The sequence below is a fragment of the Panulirus ornatus genome, chromosome 23 (genome assembly GCF_036320965.1).
Source record: "Panulirus ornatus isolate Po-2019 chromosome 23, ASM3632096v1, whole genome shotgun sequence".
Lineage (NCBI taxonomy): Eukaryota > Metazoa > Arthropoda > Malacostraca > Decapoda > Palinuridae > Panulirus > Panulirus ornatus.
Genome location: NC_092246.1, coordinates 13,018,276 through 13,045,453, shown reverse-complemented (window position 1 = coordinate 13,045,453; position 27,178 = coordinate 13,018,276). Strand labels below are relative to the sequence as shown.

Genomic DNA, 27,178 nt, shown 5'->3' with positions numbered 1-27,178 from the left:
TTCTCTCCCACCTCAGTCACTGGTGTCTCTGTACCTGACTTGAGTGACTTCTTTGCACAGCAGGAGTTGTGTCTGCTCTGTTCTTTGACTGCCTTAACACTGTAGTCCGATGAGGCCGCGAGGAGACTCATACATGCAGTCCCTTGCCAGATTGGTGATTATCGAGTACTGGAACTTATGCAGTATTTACAGACTGTCTGCTTAGCTCTTTCAGTTTCGACTCAAAAATGAGTAGGATTCATAATGAGTTCATATTGGTCTCTAACTGTGAAGTTGTCAGAGGAATGCGGGCACTGCATACAGTCTTTATGTGTAGGTAAAGGCTGCGTTCAAACTGCAGCGTCAGGCAGGTCTCGAAGATGCTGTCAGTGGCTTGATCTGTGGCATCCTTCCTGAAGTTGTCACCCGTTTCCAAGTTCTATCCAGAAGGCGCCTCTCTGCAATTGTCTTGCCTAACATGCATGAAGCTTCCCACTTCATAATCAAAGCCAGACTAGAGTCAACATCTGTTATTAGTATCTATACAAATATGACGACGAGTTATCTATGAGATAACATTCCTCTACACTAAAGACTGGACTCTAAAGTCTGCCATGTTTTGCTGCCGCAGATTGAAGGGTTGCCACACCACTGTGTTCACTCACATTCTTAATGATGAGATCACTGAGGAATCTGGGATCTCAGACAGAATGAAGCACACTGTCGCTGACATGGCGAGAACAGGACCAAAATTGGATAGCGATAATGACGGTGAGGATTGTGAAGAAACTGGGGAGAGTGATAGTGAGAATGAGATCAGTGTTGAAGATATCATGGTTCTACTGTCTCAATACCACTCTTGCCTCAACAATGGCGTCATAGTGTGAGTGAAAGACGATCTTGAGGATTCAGGTAACGTTAGCAGGGTTCTGAACAAAGTGTGTGCAAACGTCAGTAAAATACACTAGTCTTCTGTAGCAGCTGAGATCCATGAAGAGGAACGTCTGCAGAAAGCTTGTATCACTCGTTGGAACATGGAAGTCTGTTCGCTCATCCATGGAGTGTTCTGGAGAGAAGTTCTCCCAGTTGAAAACCACTTCACTGACCAGGTTGGAATGCAGCATTTCACAGGACATATTATAGGTGCTGAAGCCCTTCGAAGAGGCAACTGATCAAACACAGGGTGAGCGAGCGGTCACGGCATCATGTGTGTCATCCTCCCCCGGGGCTTGTCGATAAATGGTTACATAGCTTAGGGTGGGGAAGGCGGGTGTATATAGCTAGGACGCCATTTGGTAAACAAGTCAAATTTGCTGTCTTGGACAATAAGATGTTTACCAAATGGCGTCCTAGCTACACGTCTCTTCCTTGTATATCAACTGACTGTTATATTTCTTTCTTGTGTCTCCCCTGATGATGTGATTATTACACGAAAGTGACCTTGGGAACTTATCGTGTTTCATTTTCTCCGTGAGCTCACAGGAATATACTTGATCACGGGAAAAATTGTGATCCCTTCCAATATATATATATATTCTTTCTTCTTTCATACTATTCGCCATTTCCCGCATTAGCGAGGTAGCGTTAAGAACAGAGGACTGGGCCTTAGAGGGAATATCCTCACCTGGCCCCCTTCTCTGTTCCTTTTTTTGGAAAATTAAAAAAAAAAACGAGAGGGGAGGATTTCCAGCCACCCGCTCCCTCCCCTTTTAGTCGCCTTCTACGACACGCAGGGAATACGTGGGAAGTATTCTTTCTCCCCTATCCCCAGGGATATATATATATATAGGTTTATAACAATTGATTGAGAGGGTCAAGGCATGTACAGAGCATCAGACTGGGGAAGAGCAGTGTGGTTTCAGTAGTGCTAGAGGATGTGTGGATCAAGTGTTTGCTTTCAAGAATGTATGTGAGAAATAATTAGAAAAACAGATGGATTTGTATGCAGCTTTTATGGATATTTGCTGGAGGAAGTGAAGTGTTTTAGATATCTGGGAGTGGATCTGGCAGCGGATGGAACCATGGAAGTGGAAGTGGATCATAGGGTGGGGGAGGGGGCGAAAATTCTGGGAGCCTTGAAGAATGTGTGGAAGTCGAGAACATTATCTCGGAAAGCAAAAATGGGTATGTTTGAAGGAATAGTGGTTCCAACAATGTTGTATGGTTGCGAGGCGTGGACTATGGATAGAGTTGTGCGCAGGAGGATGGATGTGCTGGAAATGAGATGTTTGAGGACAATGTGTGGTGTGAGGTGGTTTGATCGAGTAAGTAACGTAAGGGTAAGAGAGATGTGTGGAAATAAAAAGAGCGTGGTTGAGAGAGCAGAAGAGGGTGTTTTGAAATGGTTTGGGCACATGGAGAGAATGAGTGAGGAAAGATTGACCAAGAGGATATATGTGTCGGAGGTGGAGGGAACGAGGAGAAGTGGGAGACCAAATTGGAGGTGGAAAGATGGAGTGAAAAAGATTTTGAGTGATCGGGGCCTGAACATGCAGGAGGGTGAAAGGCGGGGAAGGAATAGAGTGAATTGGATCGACGTGGTGTACCGGGGTTGACGTGCTGTCAGTGGATTGAATCAGGGCATGTGAAGCGTCTGGGGTAAACCATGGAAAGCTGTGTGGGGCCTGGATGTGGAAAGGGAGCTGTGGTTTCGGGCATTATTGCATGACAGCTAGAGACTGAGTGTGAATGAATGAGGCCTTTGTTGTCTTTTCCTAGCGCTACCCCGCAAACTTGAGGGGGGAGGGGGATGGTATTCCATGTGTGGCGAGGTGGCGATGGGAATGAATAAAGGCAGACAGTGTGAATTGTGTGCATGGGTATATATGTATGTGTCTGTGTGTGTATATATATATATGTGTACATTGAGATGTATAGGTATGTATATTTGCGTGTGTGGACGTGTGTGTATATACATGTGTATGGGGGTGGGATGGGCCATTTCTTTCGTCTGTTTCCTTGCGCTACCTCGCAAACGCGGGAGACAGCGACAAAGCAAAATAAATAAATAAAAAATATTTTATGGATATGGAGAAGGCATATGATAGAGTTGATAGAGATGCTTTAAGAGTATATGGTGTGGGAAGTAAGTTGCTAGAAGCAGTGAAAAGTTTTTACCGTGGATGTAAGGCATGTGTACGAGTAGGAAGAGAGGAGAGTGATTGGTTCTCAGTGAATGTCGGTTTGCGGGAGGGATGCTTGATGTCTCCATGGTTGTTTAATTTGTTTATGGTTGGGGCTGTTAGAGAGGTGAATGCAAGAGTTTTGGAGAGAGGGGCAAGTATGCAGTCTGTTGCGGATGAGAAGGCTGGGAAAGTGAGTCAGCTAGTGATCGCTGATGATACATCGCTGGTGGCTGATTCGAGTGAGAAACTGAAGAAGCTGGTGACTGAGTTTAGTAAAGTATATGAAACAAGAAAGCTTTGAATAAGAGCAAGTAAATTGGGAGGTACGTTTCAATGGAGAAAAACTGGAAGAAATTAAGTGTTTTAGATATCTGGGAGTGGATTTGGCAGCGAATGGAACCATGGAAGCGGAAGTGAATCATAGGGTGGTGGAGGGGGGAAGGTTCTGGGAGCGTTGAAGAATGTGTAGAAGGCGAGAACGTTATCTCGGAAAGCAAAAATGGGTATGTTTGAAGGATTAGTGGTTCCGACATTGTTATATGGTTGTGAGGCACGGGCTATAGATCGAGTTGTGCGGAGGAGGGTGGATGTGTTAGAAATGAGATGTTTGAGGACAATATGTTGTGTGAGGTGGTTTGATCGAGTAAGTATGAAAGGGGTAAGAGATGTGTGGTATGAAGAGTATGGTTGAGAGAGCAGAAGAGGGTGTTTTGAAATGGTTTGGTCACATGGAGAGAATGAGTGAGGAAAGATTGACAAAGAGGATTTATGTGTCAAAGGTAGACCAAAGTGGTCAAGTGGTAGACCAAATCGGAGGTGGAAGGATGGAGTGAAAACGATTTTGAGCGATCGGGGCCTGAACATGCAGGAGGGTGAAAGTTGTGTAAGGAATAGAGTGAATTGGAACGACGTGGTAACCGGGGTCGACGTGCTATCAATGGATTGAACCAGGGCATGTGAAGCGTCTGTGGTTAACCATGGAAAGTTTTTTTGGGCCTGGATGTTGTAAGGGAGCTGTGGTTTCGATGCATTATACATGACAGCTAGAGACTGAGTGTGAACGAATGTTGCCTTTGTTGTCTTTTCGTAGTGCTACCTCGCGCGCACGCGGTGGGAGGGGGGTGCCATTTTATGTGTGGCGGGGTGGCAGCGAGAATGGATAAAGGCAGCATCTACGAATATGTACATGCGTATATATGTATATGTTTGTGTATGTACTTGTATATATACGGTGAAACATAAGTGTGTATATGTGCGTGTGTGGTCGTTTATGTATATACATGTTTATGTGTGCGGGTTGGGCCATTCTTTCGTCTGTTTCCTTGCGCTACCTCGCTAATACGGGAGACAACGACAAAGTATGATGAAAATAATAATAATAGACAATACATATTATATTTTATTTATTTATCTTGTTTTGTCGCTGTCTCCCGCGTTAGCGAGGTAGCGCAAGGAAACAGACGAAAGAATGGCCCAACCCACCCACATACACATGTATATACATACACGTCCACACACGCAAATATACATACCTATACATCTCAATGTACACAGATATATACACACACAGACATATACATATATACACATGTACATAATTCATACTGGCTGCCCATATTTATTCCCATCGCCACCTCGCCACACATGGAATAACAACCCCCTCCCCCTTCATGTGTGCGAGGTAGCGCTAGGAAAAGACAACAAAGGCCCCATTCGTTCACACTCAGTCTCTAGCTGTCATGTAATAATGCACCGATACCACAGCTCCCTTTCCACATCCAGGCCCCACAGAACTTTCCATATTTTACCCCAGACGCTTCACATGCCCTAGTTCAATCCATTGACAGCACGTCGACCCCGGTATACCACATCGTTCCAATTCACTCTATTCCTTGCACGCCTTTCACCCTCCTCCATGTTCAGGCCCAGATCACTCAAGATCTTTTTCACTCCATCTTTCCACCTCCAATTTGGTCTCCCACTTCTCCTCGTTCCCTCCACCTCCGACACATACATCCTCTTGGTCAATCTTTCCCCACTCATTCTCTCCATGTCACCAAACCATTTCAAAACACCCTCTTCTGCTCTCTCAACCACACTCTTTTTATTTCCACACATCTCTCTTACCCTTACATTACTTACTCGATCAAACCACCTCACACCACATACTGTCCTCAAACATCTCATTTCCAGCACATCCACCCTCCTGCGCACAACTCTATCCATAGCCCACGCCTTGCAACCATACAACATTGTTGGAACCACTATTCCTTCAAACATACCCATTTTTGCTTTCCGAGATACTGTTCTCGACTTCCAAACATTCTTCAAGGCTCCCAGAACTTTCGCCCCCTCCCTCACCCTATGATTCACTTCCGCTTCCATGGTTCCATCCGCTGCCAGATCCACTCCCAGATATCTAAAACACTTTACTTCCTCCAGTTTTTATCCATTCAAACTTAACTCCCAATTAACTTGACCCTCAACCCTACTGTACCTAATAACCTTGCTCTTATTCACATTTACTCTTAACTTTCTTCTTTCACACACTTTACCAAACTCAGTCACCAGCTTCTGCAGTTTCTCACAAGAATCAGCTACCAGCGCTGTATCATCAGCGAACAACAACTGACTCACTTCCCAAGCTCTCTCATCCCGAACAGACTGCATACTTGCCCCTCTTTGAAAAACTCTTGATTCACCTCCCTAACAACCCCATCCATAAACAAATTAAACAACCACACATCTTTCTTACCCTTTCATTACGTACTCGATCAAACCACCTCACACCACATATTGTCCTCCAACATCTCATTTCCAGCACATCCACCCTCCTCCGCACAGTTCTATCTATAGCCCACGCCTCGCAATCATATTAGATTGTCGGAACCACTATTCCTTCAAACATACCCATTTTTGCTCTTCGAGGTAACGTTCTCGCCTTCCACACGTTTTTCAACATTCCCAGAACTCTCGCCCCCTCTACCACCCTATGACTCACTTCAGCTTCTATGGTCCTATCCGTTGCCACGTCCACTCCCAGATATCTAAGACACTTCATTTCCTCCAGTTTTTCTCCGTTCAAAATTATCTCCCAATTGACTTGTCCCTCAACCCTACTGTACCTAATAACCTTGCTCTTATTCACATTTACTCTCAGCTTTCTTCTTTCACACACTTTACCAAACTCAGTCACCAGCTTCTGCAATTTCTCACCCGAATCAGCCACCAGCGGTGTATCATCAGCGAACAACAACTGACTCACTTCCCATGCTCTCTCATCTACAACAGACTGCATACTTGCCCCTCTCTCCAAAACTCTTGCATTCACCTCCCTAACAACGCCATCCATAAACAAATTAAACAACCTGTGAGACATCAGGCACCCATGCCGCAAACCGACATTCACCGAGAACCAATCGCTTTCCTCTCTTCCTACTCGCACACATGCGTTACATCCTCGATAAAAACTTTCCACTGCTTTTGACAACTTGCCTCCCACACCTTATATTCTTAACACCTTCCAAAGAGCATCTCTATCAATTCTATCATATGCCTTCTCCAGATCCGTAAATGCTACATACAAATCCATTTGCTTTTCTAAGTATTTCTCACATACATTCTTCAAAGCAAACACCTGATCCACACATCCTCTACAACTTCTGAAACCACACTGCTCTTCCCCAATCTGATGCTCTGTGCATGCCTTCACCCTCTCTCTGTATATGTATATAGTAGAGAGAGAGAGAGAGAGAGAGAGAGAGAGAGAGAGAGAGAGAGAGAGAGAGAGAGAGAGAGAGAGAGATATTAAGAGTTAAGACGTTATATGTATGTACCAGAGGTTAAGAGATGGGGCAGCACGAGAGTAAAACACTCACCCCGTAATTCACAAAAAGTAATCACACACACACACACACACACACAAAAAAAAAAAAAAATAGCAATTAAACTTACTAAAGAATATTTGTATTAGTATCAAGATCATTTACTTATTAAACGGCTGTCAAGACTACCTCTAAAAACGCAAATGCTAATTAACTAATAAAAATTTTGTAATTTGCATAACTAGTTAAGTTTCAAAAGGTGGATTAATTTAATTGGGTAACATTCCTTAATCACTTAGTTAATTTTGGAAGTTAATTGCCCTAACCTTGTATGTAGCGAATATGAGATGGCCATGATGAAGGCATTCATTTGCCTATGTCAGTTACAATAATATGAAATACCGATTCGTCTATGTACATATTATGTTTTCACTGCTCAAACCTTGCATGACTATCATTGATAGTACTTTATTCATGACTCGTACGATTGTCTTCCATCATGGAAGGTCACAGCAAAGTAGAATGTTAAGGAGGCTGGCCTGCTCAGTGTGATTCATGTATACCTTCGGGCAGTCCAAGGTTCCTCATTGAGTTGCAGAATAGAATTAGTCAGTGTACCACTGTGTAAGTTTGTTTCCGTGGTTGTTTCTCTTTGGTGTTTATGGTGCAGGAATGTATGTTACTGTCGTATCGCAAATGACTTTTCCCCACAAGGTTTATCCACTACTCATTTCGTTCACTACGAGTTACTCTTAGAATTAAACAACTCTTCTCCTTCCATTCTGACACTTCATCATTAAGTTTTTTTCTCCTCTGGGAACCTTCATCCACTCGGTTCATCCACTTTTGTGCTCCACTTCTGCTGGGCAACTCCTCCATTGTTTTCCCTAGAGTTTGTTTCCTCCGCCACTGAATATTCCCCATTCCCAGTAGAGAATCGTAGTTCCTATCCTTCCTAACCTAGTCATCCCCAAGCTCTCCTCGTGTAAGTGTCATCCTGTCCCTTAATTATTTTACCCAGGAGCTATGTTCATCTCTGTAAATTAAGTCTGATAGCCACTTCTTCTCAGGATGGTGATCTCTGTTGCCTATGATGGACACATGCGTAATACGGAACACATTGGCAATAACGTGTTCATAACTTTCACTATTGCTGGATTCGTGGAGTTTCCAGCGGACTTCCTGACCATGATTGCTATCGAGAAGGTTGGCCGCCGACACACCACTGTCTTCACCCTGGTCCTAAGTGGCGTTGCTTGCCTCGTCATTTCTGCTCTGTCAGAAGGTAAGATGCCAGGAGTGAATAAAGCCAGAACTGGAAGAGGTGAGAACAGGGCAGTGTTCACGTAAAATCTACGGCGACTGTGTGAAGTTCTTCAGGTGTGTTCATTGTAAACCATCTTCAAGCGGATGTTTGCATATTAGATACAGTTTAGAGTCATATCAATAATGACAGATGTAAGGTGGAATTAACCAACACCAGGGTGAGCGTTATACAGTTTCGTCTTTGTTAACAGCAAGATCTTTGACAATCATCTTTTGTATAGCAGTGTTATGATGACCAATCAACCTCTCAACAAAATATGCTAAATACAAATCCAAACCTTGAATACTAGAACAAACAACTGATCTCTATTATTAGTAGTAGCAACGAGGGTACAAGAAGTTTACGACTGAATAAGCATTTCCCTATAAAGTCCGTTACCGTTTTAATCAACTCTAATTCCTTTGACTTAGAATCAACCATTCCTGGAAAAGAAGAAATGTCCGCATTAACAAATACCTACGATTCTTCCTTTCTGAACTATCAACGGCTGCGGGTTTTGCCTGTCATACCGCTAAATGCCTTAGGTTTCACCATAGGGGTTACCTGTAACTGTAGACACCAAATTCTATCTTCGGAACAATAAAAATCTCCAGCTTTCCCTCTCTCTTAACAGGCCATAAAATTATATATATATAAAAGCTTTGCGGAAGATGAAAGCCGGCAAGGCAGCAGGTTTGGATGGTATTGCAGTGGAATTTATTAAAAAAGGGGGTGACTGTATTGTTGACTGGTTGGTAAGGTTATTTAATGTATGTATGACTCATGGTGAGGTGCCTGAGGATTGGCGGAATGCGTGCATAGTGCCATTGTACAAAGGCAAAGGGGATAAGAGTGAGTGCTCAAATTACACAGGTATAAGTTTGTTGAGTATTCCTGGTAAATTATGTGGGAGGGTATTGATTGAGAGGGTGAAGGCATGAACAGAGCATCAGATTGGGGAAGAGCAGTGTGGTTTCAGAAGTGGTAGAGAATGTGTGAATCAGGTGTTTGCTTTGAAGAATGTATGTGAGAAATACTTAGAAAAGCAAATGGATTTGTATGTGGCATTTAAGGATCTGGAGAAGGCATATGATAGAGTTGATAGACATGCTCTGTGGAAGGTATTAAGAATATATGGTGGGGGAGGCAAGTTGTTAGAAGCAGTGAAAAGTTTTTATCGAGGATGTAAGGCATGTGTACGTGTAGGAAGAGAGAAAAGTGATTGGTTCTCAGTGAATGTAGGTTTGCGGCAGGGGTGTGTGATATCTCCGTGGTTGTTTAATTTGTTTATGGATGGGGTTGTTAGGGAGGTGAATGCAAGAGTTTGGAAAGAGGGGCAAGTATGAAGTCTGTTGTGGATGAGAGAGCTTGGGAAGTGAATCAGTTGTTGTTCGCTGATGATACAGCGGTGGTGGCTGATTCATGTGAGAAACTGCAGAAGCTGGTGACTGAGTTTGGTAAAGTGTGTAGAAGAAGAAAGTTAAGAGTAAATGTGAATAAGAGCAAGGTTATTAGGTACAGTAGGGTTGAGGGTCAAGTCAATTGGGAGGTAAGTTTGAATGGAGAAAAACTGGAGGAAGTAAAGTGTTTTAGATATCTAGGAGTAGATCTGGCAGCGGATGGAACCATGGAAGCGGAAGTGAATCATAGGGTGGGGGAGGGGGCGAAAATCCTGGGAGCCTTGAAGAATGTGTGGAAGTCGAGAACATTATTTCGGAGAGCAAAAATGGGTATGTTTGAAGGAATATTGGTTCCAACAATGTTGTATGGTTGCGAGGCGTGGGCTATGGATTGAGTTGTGCGCAGGAGGATGGATGTGCTGGAAATGAGATGTTTGAGGACAATGTGTGGTGTGAGGTGGTTTGATCGAGTAAGTTGCGGGGATGAGAGAGCTTGGGAAGTCAGTCAGTTGTTGTTCGCTGATGATACAGCGCTGGTGGCTGATTCATGTGAGAAACTGCAGAAGCTGGTGACTGAGTTTGGTAAAGTGTGTGAAAGAAGAAAGTTAAGAGTAAATGTGAATAAGAGCAAGGTTATTAGGTACAGTAGGGTTGAGGGTCAAGTCAATTGGGAGGTGAGTTTGAATGGAGAAAAACTGGAGGAAGTGAAGTGTTTTAGATATCTGGGAGTGGATCTGGCAGCGGATGGAACCATGGAAGCGGAAGTGGATCATTGGGTGGGGGAGGGGGCGAAAATTCTGGGAGCCTTGAAGAATGTGTGGAAGTCGAGAACATTATCTCGGAAAGCAAAAATGGGTATGTTTGAAGGAATAGTGGTTCCAACAATGTTGTATGGTTGCGAGGCGTGGGCTATGGATAGAGTTGTGCGCAGGAGGATGGATGTGCTGGAAATGAGATGTTTGAGGACAATGTGTGGTGTGAGGTGGTTTGATCGAGTAAGTAACGTAAGGGTAAGAGAGATGTGTGGAAATAAAAAGAGCGTGGTTGAGAGAGCAGAAGAGGGTGTTTTGAAATGGTTCGGGCACATGGAGAGAATGAGTGAGGAAAGATTGACCAAGAGAATATATGTGTCGGAGGTGGAGGGAACGAGGAGAAGAGGGAGACCAAATTGGAGGTGGAAAGATGGAGTGAAAAAGATTTTGTGTGATCGGGGCCTGAACATGCAGGAGGGTGAAAGGAGGGCAAGGAATAGAGTGGATTGGAGCGATGTGGTATACCGGGGTTGACGTGTCGCTGTCTCCCGCGTTAGTGAGGTAGCGCTAGGAAACGGACGAAAGAATTCCCCAACCCACCCACATACACATGTAAAAACATACACGTCCACAAATGCACATATGCATACCTATACATATCTACGTATACACATATATACATACACAGACATATACATATACATACATGCACATAGTTCATACCTGCTGCCTTTCTTCATTTCCGTCGCCACCCCGACACACATGAAATGACAACCCCCTCCCCCCGCATGCGAGCGAGGTAGCGCTAGGAAAAGACAACAAAGGCCACATTCGTTCACACTCAGTCTGTAGCTGTCATGTATAATGCACCGAGCACTCACAGCTCCCTATCCACATCCAAGCCCCACAAAACTTTCTATGGTTTACCCCAGACACTTCACATGCCCTGGTTCAATCCATTGACAGCACGTCTACCCCGGTATACCACATCGTTCCAATTCGCTCTATTTCTTACACGCCTTTCACCCTCCTGCATGTTCAGGCCCCGATCGCTCAAAATCTTTTTCACTCCATTTTTCCACCTCCAATTTGTTCTCCCACTTCTCGTTTCCTCCACCTTTGACACATATATCCTCTTTGTCAATCTTTCTTCACTCATTCTCTCCATGCGACCATTTCTGCTCTCTCAACCACACTCTTTATTACCACACATCTCTCTTACCCTTTCATTACTTACGCGATCAAACCACCCAACTGCGCATATTTTCCTCAAACATCTCATTTCCAACACATCCACCCTCCTTCACACAACTCTATCTATAGCCCACGACTTGCAACCATATAACACTGTTGGAACCGCTATTCCTTCAAACATACCCATTTCTGCTTTCTGACATAATATTCTCGCCTTCCACACATTTTTCAACGCTCCGAGAACATTTGCCCCCTCCCCACCCTGTGACTCACTTCCGCTTCCATGGTTCTATCCGCTGCCAAATCCACTCCCAGATGTCTAAAGTACTTCACTTCCTCCAGTTTTTCTCCATTCAAACTTACCTCCAAATTGACTTGTCCCTCAACCGTACTGTACCTAATAACCTTGCCCTTATTCACATTTACTCTTAGCTTTCTTCTTTCACACACTTTACCAAACTCAGTCACCAGCTTCTGCAGTTTCTCACCCGAATCAGTCACCAGCGCTGGATCATCAGTGAACAACAACTGACTCATTTCCCAAGCTCTCTCATCCACAACAGACTGCATACTTGGCCCTCTCTCCAAAACTCTTGCATTCACCTCCCTAACAACCCCATCCATAAACAAATTAAACAACCATGGGGACATCACACACCCCTGCCGCAAACCGACATTCACTGAGAACCAATCACTTTCCACTCTTCCTACTCGTACACATGCCTTACATCCTCAATAAAAACTTTTCACTGCTTCTAACAAATTGCCTCCCACACCATATATTCTTAATACCTTCCACAGAGCATCTCTATCAACTCTATCATATGCCTTTTCCACATCCATAAATGCTACACACATATCCATTTGCTTTTCTAAGTATTTCTCACATACATTCTTCAAAGCAAACACCTGATCCACACATCCTCTACCACTTCTTAAACCACACTGCTCTTCCCCAATCTGATGCTCTGTACATGCCTTCATCCTCTCAATCATTAACCTACCATATAATTTCCCAAGTATACTCAACAAACTTATACCTTGAGCTCTCACCTTTATCCCCTTTGCCTTTGTACAGTGGCACCATGTATGCATTCCGCTAATCCTCAGGCACCTCACTATGAGTCATACACACATTAAATATCCTTACCAACCAGTCAACAACACAGTCACCCCCTTTTTTAATAATTATCACTTCAATGCCATCCAAACCCACTGCCTTGCCAGCTTTCATCTTCCGCAAAGCTTTTACTACCTCTTCTCTGTTTACCAAATCGTCCTCCCTAACCCTCTCACTTCGCACACCGCCTCGACCAAAACATCCTATATCTGCCACTCTATCATTTAACACATTCAACAAACCTTCAAAATACTCACTCCATCTTCTCACATCACCACTACTTGTTATCACCTCTCCATTTGACCCCTTCAACAATGTTTCCATTTGTTCCCTTGTCTTACGCACTTTATTTACCTCCTTCCAAAACAACTTTTTATTCTCCCTAAAATTTAATGATACTCTCTCACCCCAACTCTCATTTGCCCTCTTTTTCACCTCTTGCACCTTTCTCTTGACCTCCTGCCTCTTTCTTTTATACATCTCCCACTCATTTGCACTATCTTCTTGTAAAACTTGTTCAAATGCCTCTCTCTTCTCCCTTCTCCAAACAATCTTACTTCTTCATCCCACCACTCACTACCCTTTCTAATTTGCCCACCTCCCACTCTTTTGCACAACCCATTACTACTTCCCTAAATAATTCCCATTCCTCTCCCACTCCCCTTACGTCCTTTGCTCTCACCTTTTTCCATTCTGTACTCAGTCTCTCTTGATACTTCCTCACACAAGTCTCCGTCCCAAGCTCACTTACTGTCACCACTCTCTTCACCCCAACATTCTCTCTTCTTTTCTGAAAACCTCTACAAATCTTCACCTTCGCTTCCACAAGATAATGATCACCTCTCAGCACATTAACATCCAAAAGTCTCTCTTTCGCGCGCCTGCCAATTAACACGTAATCCAGAAACTGTTCTAGATTTACTTTTCTAGATAGGTAGCTTAAGCTTTTCCCCTCTTGACAGTGTACAGTTTAAGCTTTTCTGTATAACGAGCAACAGCTGATTTAACCATTCTGATTGAAAAGGCCTTAAATTGCAATCTCTTCTTGAAGCATACATCCACATCCAAACCGCTGCATTTTTTCTTTTTCAGTGAACACCTTGGCGATATTAGGCATAGCTGTGGCAGGAAGGTTCATGATCACTATGTCCATCAACGTTGCCCAACAGTACCTGATCGAGGTGCTGCCTACGGTGGCCAGAGCCTCTGGTTCTTCCACCATACATTCACTCGGCCACGTTAGCCTTTTCATCTCGCCCTACATCATCTACCTGGTAGGTTCCCGTGATGTTATGCCACTTGTCTGTCAGTTTGAATCTCCTTTCTTGACAGTCTCTAGCAGCACATTGCTAATTATATTCTATACTGTGAGTTATTTTGTAGATAAGGTCAATCTGTAACACTAAAGACACTACTCGAACAGCTTATCTTGAAATAGAATATCAGATTTCATCTGTTACAGGAGAGGGTCTGTGTCATTTGCACTTCTCAGGCAGGTCTGAATAGATAAAGTTTGCAAAAGAATCATCAAAAAAGTTATGACTGACATTTTCCGAAGGCGAAACATGAGTAAACTTAATATATGTTTCGTACTCTGTCGAGACATTGTTATGAAAGGCACATCATATAGCAGTCTCAGCTGGGATATGTATAGTGATCAATAAATATTACCCCGAATGACTGAGTATAGCTCACTAGAAGTAATATAAACAAGCTCTTAAATGTCTACCTTATTGCTACATGGCAGCACCTCGTCTTGTTACTTCTCCATAGAATGTGGTAATCTCTCACAATTTGTGCATCATTGGTGGGTGGGATGATCAAAGCTAAGAAAGCAAGCTTTATGTTACTTTCATTTCCAACTCCATAGCGTAGACCGCGTTCGTATAACTTCTGAAGTCACTTGCACACATTCCTAGTGTGTCAAAGTGAAGCACTTAGGAAATATATTTTTAGTCTTTAGTCTTCATTCATAACATAGATACTTTCATTTTATCCAATCTCCAGCCATTCCTTTACCATATGCACCTGAAATTTCCCTTAACCGAACTAGTTCTCTCAGTGCACTTATCCATCTCAACTGCATTCTACATCTTATCCAATATACCTTACAAGTTTGTTGTTATATATCTTCATGACCAGCGTATATCATATGTCATACGTTCTACATGGCCTACTAACCTAAAGGACTTTCATACACGAGCCTTTCTAATTTCTTCACGCCACATCTTGTTCCTCACATGTTACTCACATGTTACTCACATGTTCCTCACAAGTTACTCATCTCTCCTACCCTTATTTTTCATAGATCCTAACCTGTATATACATGGCTGAAACCTTTCATACACGAGCCTTTCTAATTTCTTTACGCCACATATTGTTCCTCACATATGCATTCTTCACTCTATCTCTCTTCCTTATGTCAAGTATGATATGCAAGTTACTCATCTCTCCTACCCTTATTTTTCATAGATCCTAACCTGTATATACATGGCTGAAACATTCACTGTTCTTTTATTCATTGAGGAATGAACTGCACCTTCAATTTTTCTCCCTTCATGACTCTTCTCAATGTCACTTTTTTCCATTACCATCGCTGTTAAATCTATTCCCAGTAACAAAAGATAAAATCATCCATGGATTTCAGTTCTTCATCATACACACCTGGTGTTAAGCCGTGATCACCCATTTCTTTCAAAAATTAAAGCCGTATCTTTTTATTCACTTTCACCATCGTACGTACATCATCGAAGCGGCTCATCATTCTAGATTCAGTCCTCCATCTGTTTTAGCATCATCATTGACTGTGCATCTTCCATTCTCTTTCTCCGTAAGTGCACCACAATCAACCAGCCTTGCACCCTCATCTCAAGCACTGCTCAAACTACAAAAAAGAAATAAAAAAAGAATGTCAGATAATCACAATGACTTCAAACAGCCATGACACAAACCCATAATTGTTATTTTCAAACTGCTTCCTCATACCACCACATTCCCTCACATATGCACTACTTTTTTTTCATATATGCTCCTAACGGCGTTCAAAAGTCTTCCACGTGCACCACAGTCAAAACTACTCAGTTTATCGTATATTGTATCGTATTCCAAATCATATTTTTCATCCTATAAAACCGTGCAATGCTCATTCTTATTTTCTGAAAATTAGAGCCTTCTCCATAGCTTGTCATTGTACTAAGATCTGTCTGACTACCCTTCTGCTTTCTTAACCCGGCCTTGCTCTTCAGCAGACGAGGTTCGGAGACGATCCCATCACTATCCTGCAGGTATTTTTGTACTTAGCTCCAGATCCATTCCTCAGCAGCTTTACCTCAGCGCATAACCATCTCATCCATCGTTTCATCTGCACCCATAGCTTTTCTTAGCTAAAGCTTGATTCCTTCTTTTAAGTCCTTTCCTACGCAACTTTGTAATGTTGCTTCCTGTTATTCTTATGTCTTATCTTTCTAATCCTGGTGTACCAAGAGTCACGTCTCTTTCACTGCCATTTCCAGGGCACTTGCTTTTTCTTAGAGAAGTAAACTTTCGTACTATCATTCTATGCTGTCTCTGTCTCTTAGAGACATAAACATTTGTCGCTGTCATTCTGTTCTCTCTTTTTCTCTTTAAATTTCATCCTTTGTCACTGTCATTCAGTGTTCTCTCTCTCTCTCTCTCTCTCTCTCTCTCTCTCTCTCTCTCTCTCTCTCTCTCTCTCTCTCTCTCTCTCTCTCTCTCTCTCTCTCTCTCTCTCTCTCTCTCTCTCCTTCGTCACTATCACATGTTATGTTGTCTCTCTCTCTTAAAAACATCAATCCTCGTCACTGTCAATCTATGTTCTCTCTCTGTCTTAAAAACATCAATCCTCGTCACTGTCAGTCTATGTTCTCTCTCTCTCTCTAAAACACATCAATCCTCGTCACTATCAGTCTGTGTTCTCTCTGTCTCTTAAAAGCATCAATCCTTGTCATTGTCAGTCTATGTTCTCTCTCTGTCTTAAAAACACCAATCCTCGTCACTATCAGTCTATGTCTCTCTGTCTCTTAAAAACTTCATCCATCGTCACCATCATTCTCTCAAACTTGTCTCATACACTCCCGCTCCTCATAGATAGCTCTGTTCTACTTCGGTGTGTACCTATTTCTAGGATAGTTTGTTTTTCCTAATTTGAATCCTTTTTCATCGTTCCCTTCGGATCCTCATTTACCTTTCTTTTAGTCACATTTATCATCTCTTTGATTTATCTATTCTACACCACCATTTGCTTTTCGCTGCTTTCTGACAGTTTCAACTTCTGCCTAACTCTCTATTTTTCTCGTTAACTTTCTTATATCTTTCTACCACTATACCATGATATCTTTCTCTCCACAACCTATGCAAATAGTGCCTTGTACTTCTTAAAACACCTTCATATCACTGCAACCTCGCATTTTATTTCCTCGGTTTCTCCAAGCTTCTTTAACATCTTTTTTTTTAGGTGAAGATAAGCTTTTATTCTTCAGCTTTTCTAATACTATCTTTTTCGTTTTTTTCTCTCTTTTTCTTTTTAGAAACGCTCTTGTTGGGGAGGATTCCTTTATTGATAACGACGAAGTTTCGCTCTAACGAGTTTTGTAAAGTCATTGAAAGACGCAGCGGAAGAATGGATAGAGGGGGAAGTAGATGATTCGTTCAAGCACTGGATAAAGTGGGATTTACAGTCTAATGTCCTCCAGACATCCACTCTCGTAGATCCATCATTCTGAAGAACATCAGATCCCTACAGGACTATGAACTGGAACACTTAAAAAGATATGATATAGAAAGAAATCAGCATTGGGCAAAAGTCTCCAGCATATCTAAATTCTCGAGATCAAGTAAACATAAAGTTCAGTTTGATTTTGTAGGTACGGATGATCAAGCCTGCCAGGATGGACTCAATCTAGTAGGCTCATACCTAAGATAAACAGCCTAGAGGGTATGGCAGCGAAGACTTGAAGACAACCATGGTACAGATTACAGACAGATCCCAGATCTCGACAACGCTATAGTCATGGAACACCCTTGTTTCTCCCCAAAGACTCAAATCACTCACGGAGACTCCAGTCACCCATCATTGTTCACAGTAAAGAATGTTTAGCTTAACTTAGCGAATCTCCTCCACAAAACCAAGAATACAACGCATACATACACACCCCCAGCCTGCCGAGGGTGTATATAGATGAGACTAAAAACACGCTTCCAGATAATCACCCACATGCATCATAAAACTTGCGCCACACACCTGTACACCAGTCTTCCCTTCCATTTCAAACTATATCCTCCCCTGTCCCACATCTTTCCTTCTTTTAACCATTCCATCAAAAAAATGGAGGGGGGGGGGGGGAGGATCGGGAAAGGGCGGGCCTTGCTGGAACGGGCTTGAGGGAAGGGAGAGTCGTGCTGTGGTAGGGTCGAACACGGGGTGGAAAGCTCGGTGGAGGGGAGAAATGTTGAAGGGGTGGAGGTCGGATGAAGTGAGGGCCGTGCATGGGATCATGAGAGGGGAGGGGTTTGAAGGGGTGCGGACTAAAGAATGGTGTCAGGGACGGGGTTATGGTGGCGTGCATGTGGGGGGTCAGAGGTCTGGGGAGGGAATATTAGGGGCATGCAGGGAGTAAGGGTCATGTAATGAAGGAAGTGCATCAATGGATTATACGCTGCTGCTGAAGTCAAGTTTGGTTCAGCGCCGACCTTATAGGCCATAGGAGCAATAGAGGCTGGTTGTGGTACAGAAAAATGGGGGAGATCTATGTAGTGCACAGGAGGGTAAAAAGAAAAGAAAAAACATTCAAACAATGAAGCTACGACCTTAGCCTACCTCTGTGTAGTCAAGCCTAGAATGACACAGCTTAGAGATTATAACCTCATGATAATGTGATGGTGTTTCTCAGGGTTCCATCCTGTCTCCTATCTTCACCCTACGTCTTATGAGCGATTCTCTTTCTTCATCATAAAACCAGATCCATTCATGCACTGATCACTCAAATACATTCTCACAGTTTCCTCAAATCTCTTTCATTTTCTCTTGCTCATTTAACGCCTCTTCCCGCCTCAACTACTTTTATAAATTCAAAAAATCACTCCAATTTCTCAGTGGAGAAGCTGTAACTTATACAATTCTAATATTCCTTAAACCCAGTTCGTTTCTTTTTTATATCTTAAACCTCCTCAGAGCCTTCCTACCTCCTCTGTTTCCAACACTTCACACAGTAAACATATTTGGTATTATTTGGTATCATTGTACTTATTAGAACAAAATAGTTCTTTTATTGATTATAGTACTGTTCTCACATTTGGGTTGTACGTACTCGACAGAGTTGAGTCTAAAGCAATCTAATTATCAACTTTCCCAGTCTGACCTAAGAACTCAATCAACTTTCTTTAGATCATGTTGTTGATCTTCTTTCTCAGTTCTTTAGATATCATTTCTGTTTCTGCTCCCGAAAGCTGGGTGCTTGCCTTCCTCCAGTTTTAGCTAGGCCACACGGTACTCGGGAAGCTACTGCAACACATAATTCATATGTGGCCATGGTCCAAATCGAGGTTCCGCTAACATATTTTTCTCTTTGCTGCTAAGCTTCAAGACACTTTATGTTATCACATATTGTGACAACTACTACCTGTCCCCTTTTCAAAGGCAAATCTTTCAACTTCTTAAAACTAAGTTTTCTTTTCTTTTTTCTCCGTTTCATGTATCTCCTTTCTCACTGAAGACCTGGTCTCGAAAAGGACTTTCATGTTTCTTTCTTGCAGATACACAGCACCTGGAAGAAAATGTTCACCTGCCCAGTACAAGAGAACAATAACCAATTATGTCTAAATCATTCTTTTTATTCTAAGTTTATCACTTTCTTCTTAGTCCAAGCCATGACACTGTCATTCTTTTCCTATAGTCAAAGTTTGGCCACTTCCTCCCATACGTCATCCTGGGCATTGTCACTGTAGCTGGTGGTCTCGTGTGTATCCTGTTGCCTGAGACATTGAACCAGAACCTGCCTGACACTTTACATGACGGTGAAACCTTCTTCGGTGACCAAGGATTCTGCTACAACCCCTGCTTCAGGTAAGGAACACTGATCAATGCACACTTCATGCAAAACAAAGAAAAAAATATAAAGAAAGCAAGATTGAGTATATTCAACGAGAAGAACTTGAGGAAAAATAGATTTTCATTTATGAGGAAAGACCTCAATGACATTCTTAAAACCATTTCAGTAAGATGGCAAGCACTGAATGATCTATCTAAGTTGCATCTTTGGTGTTGTGGAAATATTTTTTCCTAAAACAGATTTTCTTAATTCATTGTGTTTTAGAGGGTTTAAGGGATACACAATTAAATTAAAGCATGGATAAGGAATTTAGCCACGTTGATATGATAAATGCAAAGATATTAATATAGAAAGGTTATATCCTGAAATACTAGTACATGTGTAGTAAGAGAGATTAACACAGTGTTCACAAAATGAAACAGAAATGACATGTTATCGCAAGGGAGACAGAGAGAGAGAGAAAAAAGGGGGTTATATCAGATAATTCATGGGATAAAGACATCTCAGAACGAATCTTCAGTCATCACAGATGTGTAAGCAACTTCAGTTTGTCTGTGATCTTTAACTTATGGTTAATTACATCACCATGAAACATCACATGAACCAAGTGAAAGAATGTTTGAGAGAGATATAGAGGAAATTGTATTACGAATCACCTGGACCTGCTTAATGGACTGAACACCTTTAAACTAAAAAAAAAAAAAGATGGTCGAACATTGTGTTTTTGGACTGCAAAAAAATCATTTGATAGGAGGTTGGTCGCCAGAAGTGAGTAAAGGGGGGGGGTGGCATTTAAGTATTAAAAAAGAGATGCTCCTTCATTAGATTGACAAATTACTTGGATGACAGGTCGTGTGGAGCAGCTATTCCACATGTGTACATGAAAAGCCAGATTCGCATAATAACAAATAATATTTGATGGAAACAAAGGACATTCGGGTGTGTGATGACCTCCAGCGCTTATCAGAGATATGGACAATGCAGCATATCGTAACAAAAGTAAGAAAGTAAACTCTAGATTGATAAGGGTAAAACTGAATGTTGATGGAGAGAGATGGGTGTTTACTTTCTTACACTCTGTTACATACTCTCACCACTCATGTTTCAGAAGTAGTGCTACTCCTTCCCTTGCTCTTTGCCTCTCACTAACCCTTGGCTTTACTCCTAAGACATTCACAAACCACTCTACCCCTTTACCCTTGAGTTTCGTTTCACTCAGAGCCAAAACATCCAGGTTCCTTTCCTCAAATATACCACCTATCTCCCCATTTTTCTTATCTTGGTTACATCCACACACATTTAGACACCCCAATCTGAGCCTTCGAGGAGGATGAGCACTCCCCGCGTGACTCCTTCTGTTTCCCCTTTTAGAAAGTTAATATATACATATATATATATATATATATATATATATATATATATATATATATATATATATATATATATATATATCATGTCATATCGTATTATTGCCATTTCCCATGTTAGCGAGGGAGCACCAGGAACACACAAAGAAAGGCCACAATCTGCTCCCATCTATTCTTTAGCTGTCATGTGTAATGCTCCGAAGCACAGCTCCTATCCATATCCAGGTTCCATAGACCTGTCCCCATTTCCTCTCTTCTGAAAATCTCTACAAATCTTCATTCTCTCCTCCACCAGGTAATGATCAAATATCCCACCTACTGTCCATCTCAGCACATTCAAGTCCAGGAGTCTCTCTTTTGCACGCCTGTCAAGTAGTATGTAATCACATAATGCCTGCTGACCATCTTTCCTGCTTACACACATATACTTATGTACCTCCATTTTCCTAAACCAGGCAATCCCAACCATCAGCCCATTCTCAGCACATGCAAGCTGTTCACCATTTTCATTCACATTTCTGAATACCCAGTGCCTCCATTTGTACGCCCAACTGCCTCCTTATTCACCTTCGTATTTCAATCACCCATCACCGATACCCAATCTCTGGCATCAAAACTACTGACACACTCACTCAGCTGCTCCCAGAACACTTGCTCCACATGATTTTTTCTCTAATGACCAGGTGCGTAAGCACTAATAATCATTCATCTCTTGCAATCCATTTAATTTTCACACACATCACTCTGGAGCTTACTTCCTTCCACTCTTTTAGACTTTCCAACACTCCTGCTTCATCAGGGTCGTTAAGGCTGCCTACATTAAGCTAACTACATCCATCAACCAAAAAATCTTCGATGGCTTCTTCTGGCATTGAGGAAAACCTAATATGATATAAATTTCACGATATGAATTTCTCATATCTGTTTGGTAAAAGAAGACCCTTACTTAAATACTGATCTAAGCTACTCTCTTTTGGCTTCCCTCTCTCACTTTGTTCCCTTTCTAGCTGATTTATTTCCTTGGTTTTTGATGGATTAGCTTATTCCCCTAGTCTCCATCAACAACTGTGTCCCTCATGGTTCTGTAATCTCCTCTACGCCTTTTCTTCTTTTTATCAAAGATTTCCTCTCTTCCAGAAATAACCAAATGCACTCACATGCTGATGACAATGCTGCATCCTAACACATCCTTCAGTTCTGCTCTCCTTCTCTCACACAGTCTGTATCTCGTCTCACCAGAACTACCTCATTACTCAAACTTGGACAGGATATCTCAGTGGATAGAGGAAACCTGACCTAGTTTAATGCCTCCGAGACCAAATTTCTACCCATCTTTCAGTTGGAAACTCCTCACAACTCTCGTCTCTCCTTTGACTATTCTGTAATTCCACCTCTTGACCCAGTGAACATACTTGGTATTACTGTAACATACCATACATTACAGAAATAGCTAAGTTTGCCTCCAAGAAACTGAGTGTCTTATTTAGATGTCAAAATTTCTTTTCTTTCGATCAAATGCTCCGTGATACAAGGGAGTGATTCATCCTTATATGGAGCACTGCTCGCACAATCTAAGGTGGCTTTAGCTCTGCAGCCTTACTTGACAGAGTTGAGACGAAAGCAGTCCGAGATATAGACTGTCCCAGGATAACTTCCAAAGTTGACCCTTTTGCCATATGCCGCACTGTTGGTTCACTTTCCCTCTTCTTTGGTTTTCCCTATTCTTTGGTTTTTGCTCCCGAGAGCTGGCTACTTGTGCGCCCCCACCACTAGCTTGACCATGCAATACTTGGCAAGCTGTTGCGTCACACTGAGTAGCCATTGCAATTTGAAGGTGATCCATTTTGATAAATGTTTCTTTCTCTACACCTTGAAACTTTGGAACATTCTACTTTTTCATGTCTTTCTTAATAACTATAATCTAGAACATTTTAAAAGACAGGTTTTTCACTTCCCCAAAATTCATAAATACTTTTCCTTGTTTATTCTTTTTCCCTTTCATAATCCTCTCTATATTTCAATTTGGGCCTTGCCTCAGTGTGGACTTCTGTCCATGACTTTCATTTGTAATGTAGAATTTAATCAATTATTTCTTGAAATAGCGCAATGCATTTTCCAAATCTTAAAACATCATTATACCAGTAAACTACTGAACAAGTTTAGAATACTTAAAGACAAACATTATCAGGACACTGAATTTCTTATCAAACTGACATACTTTTCTCTTACATTCACAGCAGGCCAAAAACGGATCCATATCTGTGAGTATCTTATCCGTTGGTTGACATGATCATGTTCTTTTATTTTGTCAAAAGATTTGGAAAAATGTAACTAGAAATGAGATGGATTTTTCCTCTGATGCCCTTCCTCACCCTCATGGGAAATATAACAATAACTTGCGTTAGTTAGTCTGTTACATATAAAATTATAATAATGTTCAATGTTGATCTGGTACATGCCTTTTAATCACTATCTCAAGCAGTGTTCAACTAAAGCCCCACTCCGTCGAGTCCTCAACGAGTCCTTCTTCACCGAAGTCTGCGAATAAATCTTTGACCCCCTCTCCATGTTGACCCTGAGAACTCAAGGCCGTGACCAACTAGAGGGGCAGAGTCATAGTTTCACGTAAGTGTGTGAAAATATGAATGTATAACTTACACAAAACCGAGAGTAATAATGTCTTTTCTAGTGAAAATCTCCAGAATATATGCATCACACACAGCGAGCGTTTATGGTGTCATGTCACTTGCATTATTACAACACCAAGTGATATATACATATTATACATATTCGCCATCGATTTTCCGGCAACTGATGGTTGGCACCTCCTTTAGTCCAGACAAAATTATACGAGGGAACTCGAAATTACCGCGGCCACCAGGCTAGTGTACTGGGCGGCCACAGATGGCGTTGTGTGTAGGGCGCGCTTATTTACATTCTTTACTCTGCACTTGTTGATGGTGATACCTCAATTCTGTGAAATTCTTAGATTATTTTGCATAAATTTAACCCTAGCTATGGCATCTAAGACATGAGAGTGTCAGTCGTGGTGTCATACGTAAACACCAGTCCATATCGATCCAAGATAAAGTAGAACTGTTGAAAAAACTGGACCGTAGCATTTCGGTGCATAACCTGTGTGACGTCTTCAGTATTGGTTCATCAACTGTTTAACTGTTATAAAGAAGCAAAGGGAGAAAATATTGAAATTCTATGCAGACAGCGATTCTAAGAAGCAAATGACGATTAGAAAAACTATGAAAGATGGTAAGAGTACTGAGCATGATCGAGTGATGATGCAATGGTTTCGACAGCATCGGAGTTATGGAGTAGACTTGTCAGTGGACCAGGCTAAGTTCTTCCATAAAGAACAAAAAATACAATATGAGCATGACTATAGTGAAGGATGGATTCAAAGATTCAAGAAGCGGAGAAAAGTGGTCTGCAAACCACGAAGGAGCTGCCAAGTATGTGGACGAATTTGTGAAACTCGTAGCTGACGAGCACCTCAGTCCTGAGCAGTGTATAATGTATTTCATTTATTCATTTAAATTACATTTAATTTGTTTAATTTAGATTTCTAGCGGTCCATGGTATACTTTAGACACATGAGAGGTGTATAATTGGTGGGTTAAAGGTGTATTGATGAATTATTATAACGTGACCACGGTTGGTCCGGCAATATGGCTAATTTGACAGGGCGTTGGAACCCAGAGTGCCGGAAAATCAGTGGCGTGCCTATATATATATATATATATATATATATATATATATATATATATATATATATATATATATATATATATATATTTTTTTTTATATTATTATACTTTGTCGCTGTCTCCCGCGTTTGCGAGGTAGCGCAAGGAAACAGACGAAAGAAATGGCCCAACCCCCCCCCATACACATGTATATACATACGTCCACACACGCAAATATACATACCTACACAGCTTTCCATGGTTTACCCCAGACGCTTCACATGCCTTGATTCAATCCACTGACAGCACGTCAACCCCGGTATACCACATCGCTCCAATTCACTCTATTCCTTGCCCTCCTTTCACCCTCCTGCATGTTCAGGCCCCGATCACACAAAATCTTTTTCACTCCATCTTTCCACCTCCAATTTGGTCTCCCTCTTCCTCGTTCCCTCCACCTCCGACACATATATCCTCTTGGTCAATCTTTCCTCACTCATCCTCTCCATGTGCCCAAACCACTTCAAAACACCCTCTTCTGCTCTCTCAACTACGCTCTTTTTATTTCCACACATCTCTCTTACCCTTACGTTACTCACTCGATCAAACCACCTCACACTACACATTGTCCTCAAACATCTCATTTCCAGCACATCCATCCTCCTGCGCACAACTCTATCCATAGCCCACGCCTCGCAACCATACAACATTGTTGGAACCACTATTCCTTCAAACATACCCATTTTTGCTTTCCGAGATAATGTTCTCGACTTCCACACATTCTTCAAGGCCCCCAGAATTTTCGCCCCCTCCCCCACCCTATGATCCACTTCCGCTTCCATGGTTCCATCCGCTGCCAGATCCACTCCCAGATATCTAAAACACTTCACTTCCTCCAGTTTTTCTCCATTCAAACTCACCTCCCAATTGACTTGACCCTCAACCCTACTGTACCTAATAACCTTGCTCTTATTCACATTTACTCTTAACTTTCTTCTTCCACACACTTTACCAAACTCAGTCACCAGCTTCTGCAGTTTCTCACATGAATCAGCCACCAGCGCTGTATCATCAGCGAACAACAACTGACTCACTTCCCAAGCTCTCTCATCCCCAACAGACTTCATACTTGCCCCTCTTTCCAAAACTCTTGCATTTACCTCCCTAACAACCCCATCCATAAACAAATTAAACAACCATGGAGACATCACACACCCCTGCCGCAAACCTACATTCACTGAGAACCAATCACTTTCCTCTCTTCCTACACGTACACATGCCTTACATCCTCGATAAAAACTTTTCACTGCTTCTAACAACTTTCCTCCCACACCATATATTCTTAATACCTTCCACAGAGCATCTCTATCAACTCTATCATATGCCTTCTCCAGATCCATAAATGCTACATACAAATCCATTTGCTTTTCTAAGTATTTCTCACATACATTCTTCAAAGCAAACACCTGATCCACACATCCTCTACCACTTCTGAAACCACACTGCTCTTCCCCAATCTGATGCTCTGTACATGCCTTCACCCTCTCAATCAATACCCTCCCATATAATTTACCAGGAATACTCAACAAACTTATACCTCTGTAATTTGAGCACTCACTCTTAACCCCTTTGCCTTTGTACAATGGCACTATGCACGCATTCCGCCAATCCTCAGGCACCTCACCATGAGTCATACATACATTAAATAACCTTACCAACCAGTCAACAATACAGTCACCCCCTTTTCTAATAAATTCCACTGCAATACCATCCAAACCTGCTGCCTTGCCGGCTTTCATCTTCCGCAAAGCTTTCACTACCTCTTCTCTGTTTACCAAATCATTTTCCCTAACCCTCTCACTTTGCACACCACCTCGACCAAAACACCCTATATCTGCCACTCTATCATCAAACACATTCAACAAACCTTCAAAATACTCACTCCATCTCCTTCTCACATCACCACTACTTGTTATCACCTCCCCATTTGCGCCCTTCACTGAAGTTCCCATTTGCTCCCTTGTCTTACGCACTTTATTTACTTCCTTCCAGAACATCTTTTTATTCTCCCTAAAATTTAATGATACTCTCTCACCCTAACTCTCATTTGCCCTTTTTTTCACCTCTTGCACCTTTCTCTTGACCTCCTGTCTCTTTCTTTTATACATCTCCCACTCAATTGCATTTTTTCCCTGCAAAAATCGTCCAAATGCCTCTCTCTTCTCTTTCACTAATACTCTTACTTCTTCATCCCACCACTCACTACCCTTTCTAATCAACCCACCTCCCACTCTTCTCATGTCACAAGCATCTTTTGCGCAATCCATCACTGATTCCCTAAAT

General features: G+C 42.0%; 1 protein-coding gene across 1 annotated transcript in view; it reads left to right on the top strand.

The window, feature by feature from the left end:
- The window catches only part of LOC139756814 (organic cation transporter protein-like), a 259,073-nt gene that overhangs the window by 213,145 nt on the left and 18,750 nt on the right, over nt 1–27,178 (top strand). The window contains exons 9-13 of the mRNA XM_071676623.1: nt 7,999–8,213; nt 13,793–13,974; nt 19,612–19,781; nt 23,372–23,395; nt 23,617–23,759. Of these exons, the coding sequence (XP_071532724.1) occupies nt 7,999–8,213; nt 13,793–13,974; nt 19,612–19,781; nt 23,372–23,395; nt 23,617–23,707 (682 nt within the window). The 3' untranslated portion in view covers nt 23,708–23,759. The remainder of the gene's footprint in view (nt 1–7,998; nt 8,214–13,792; nt 13,975–19,611; nt 19,782–23,371; nt 23,396–23,616; nt 23,760–27,178) is intronic.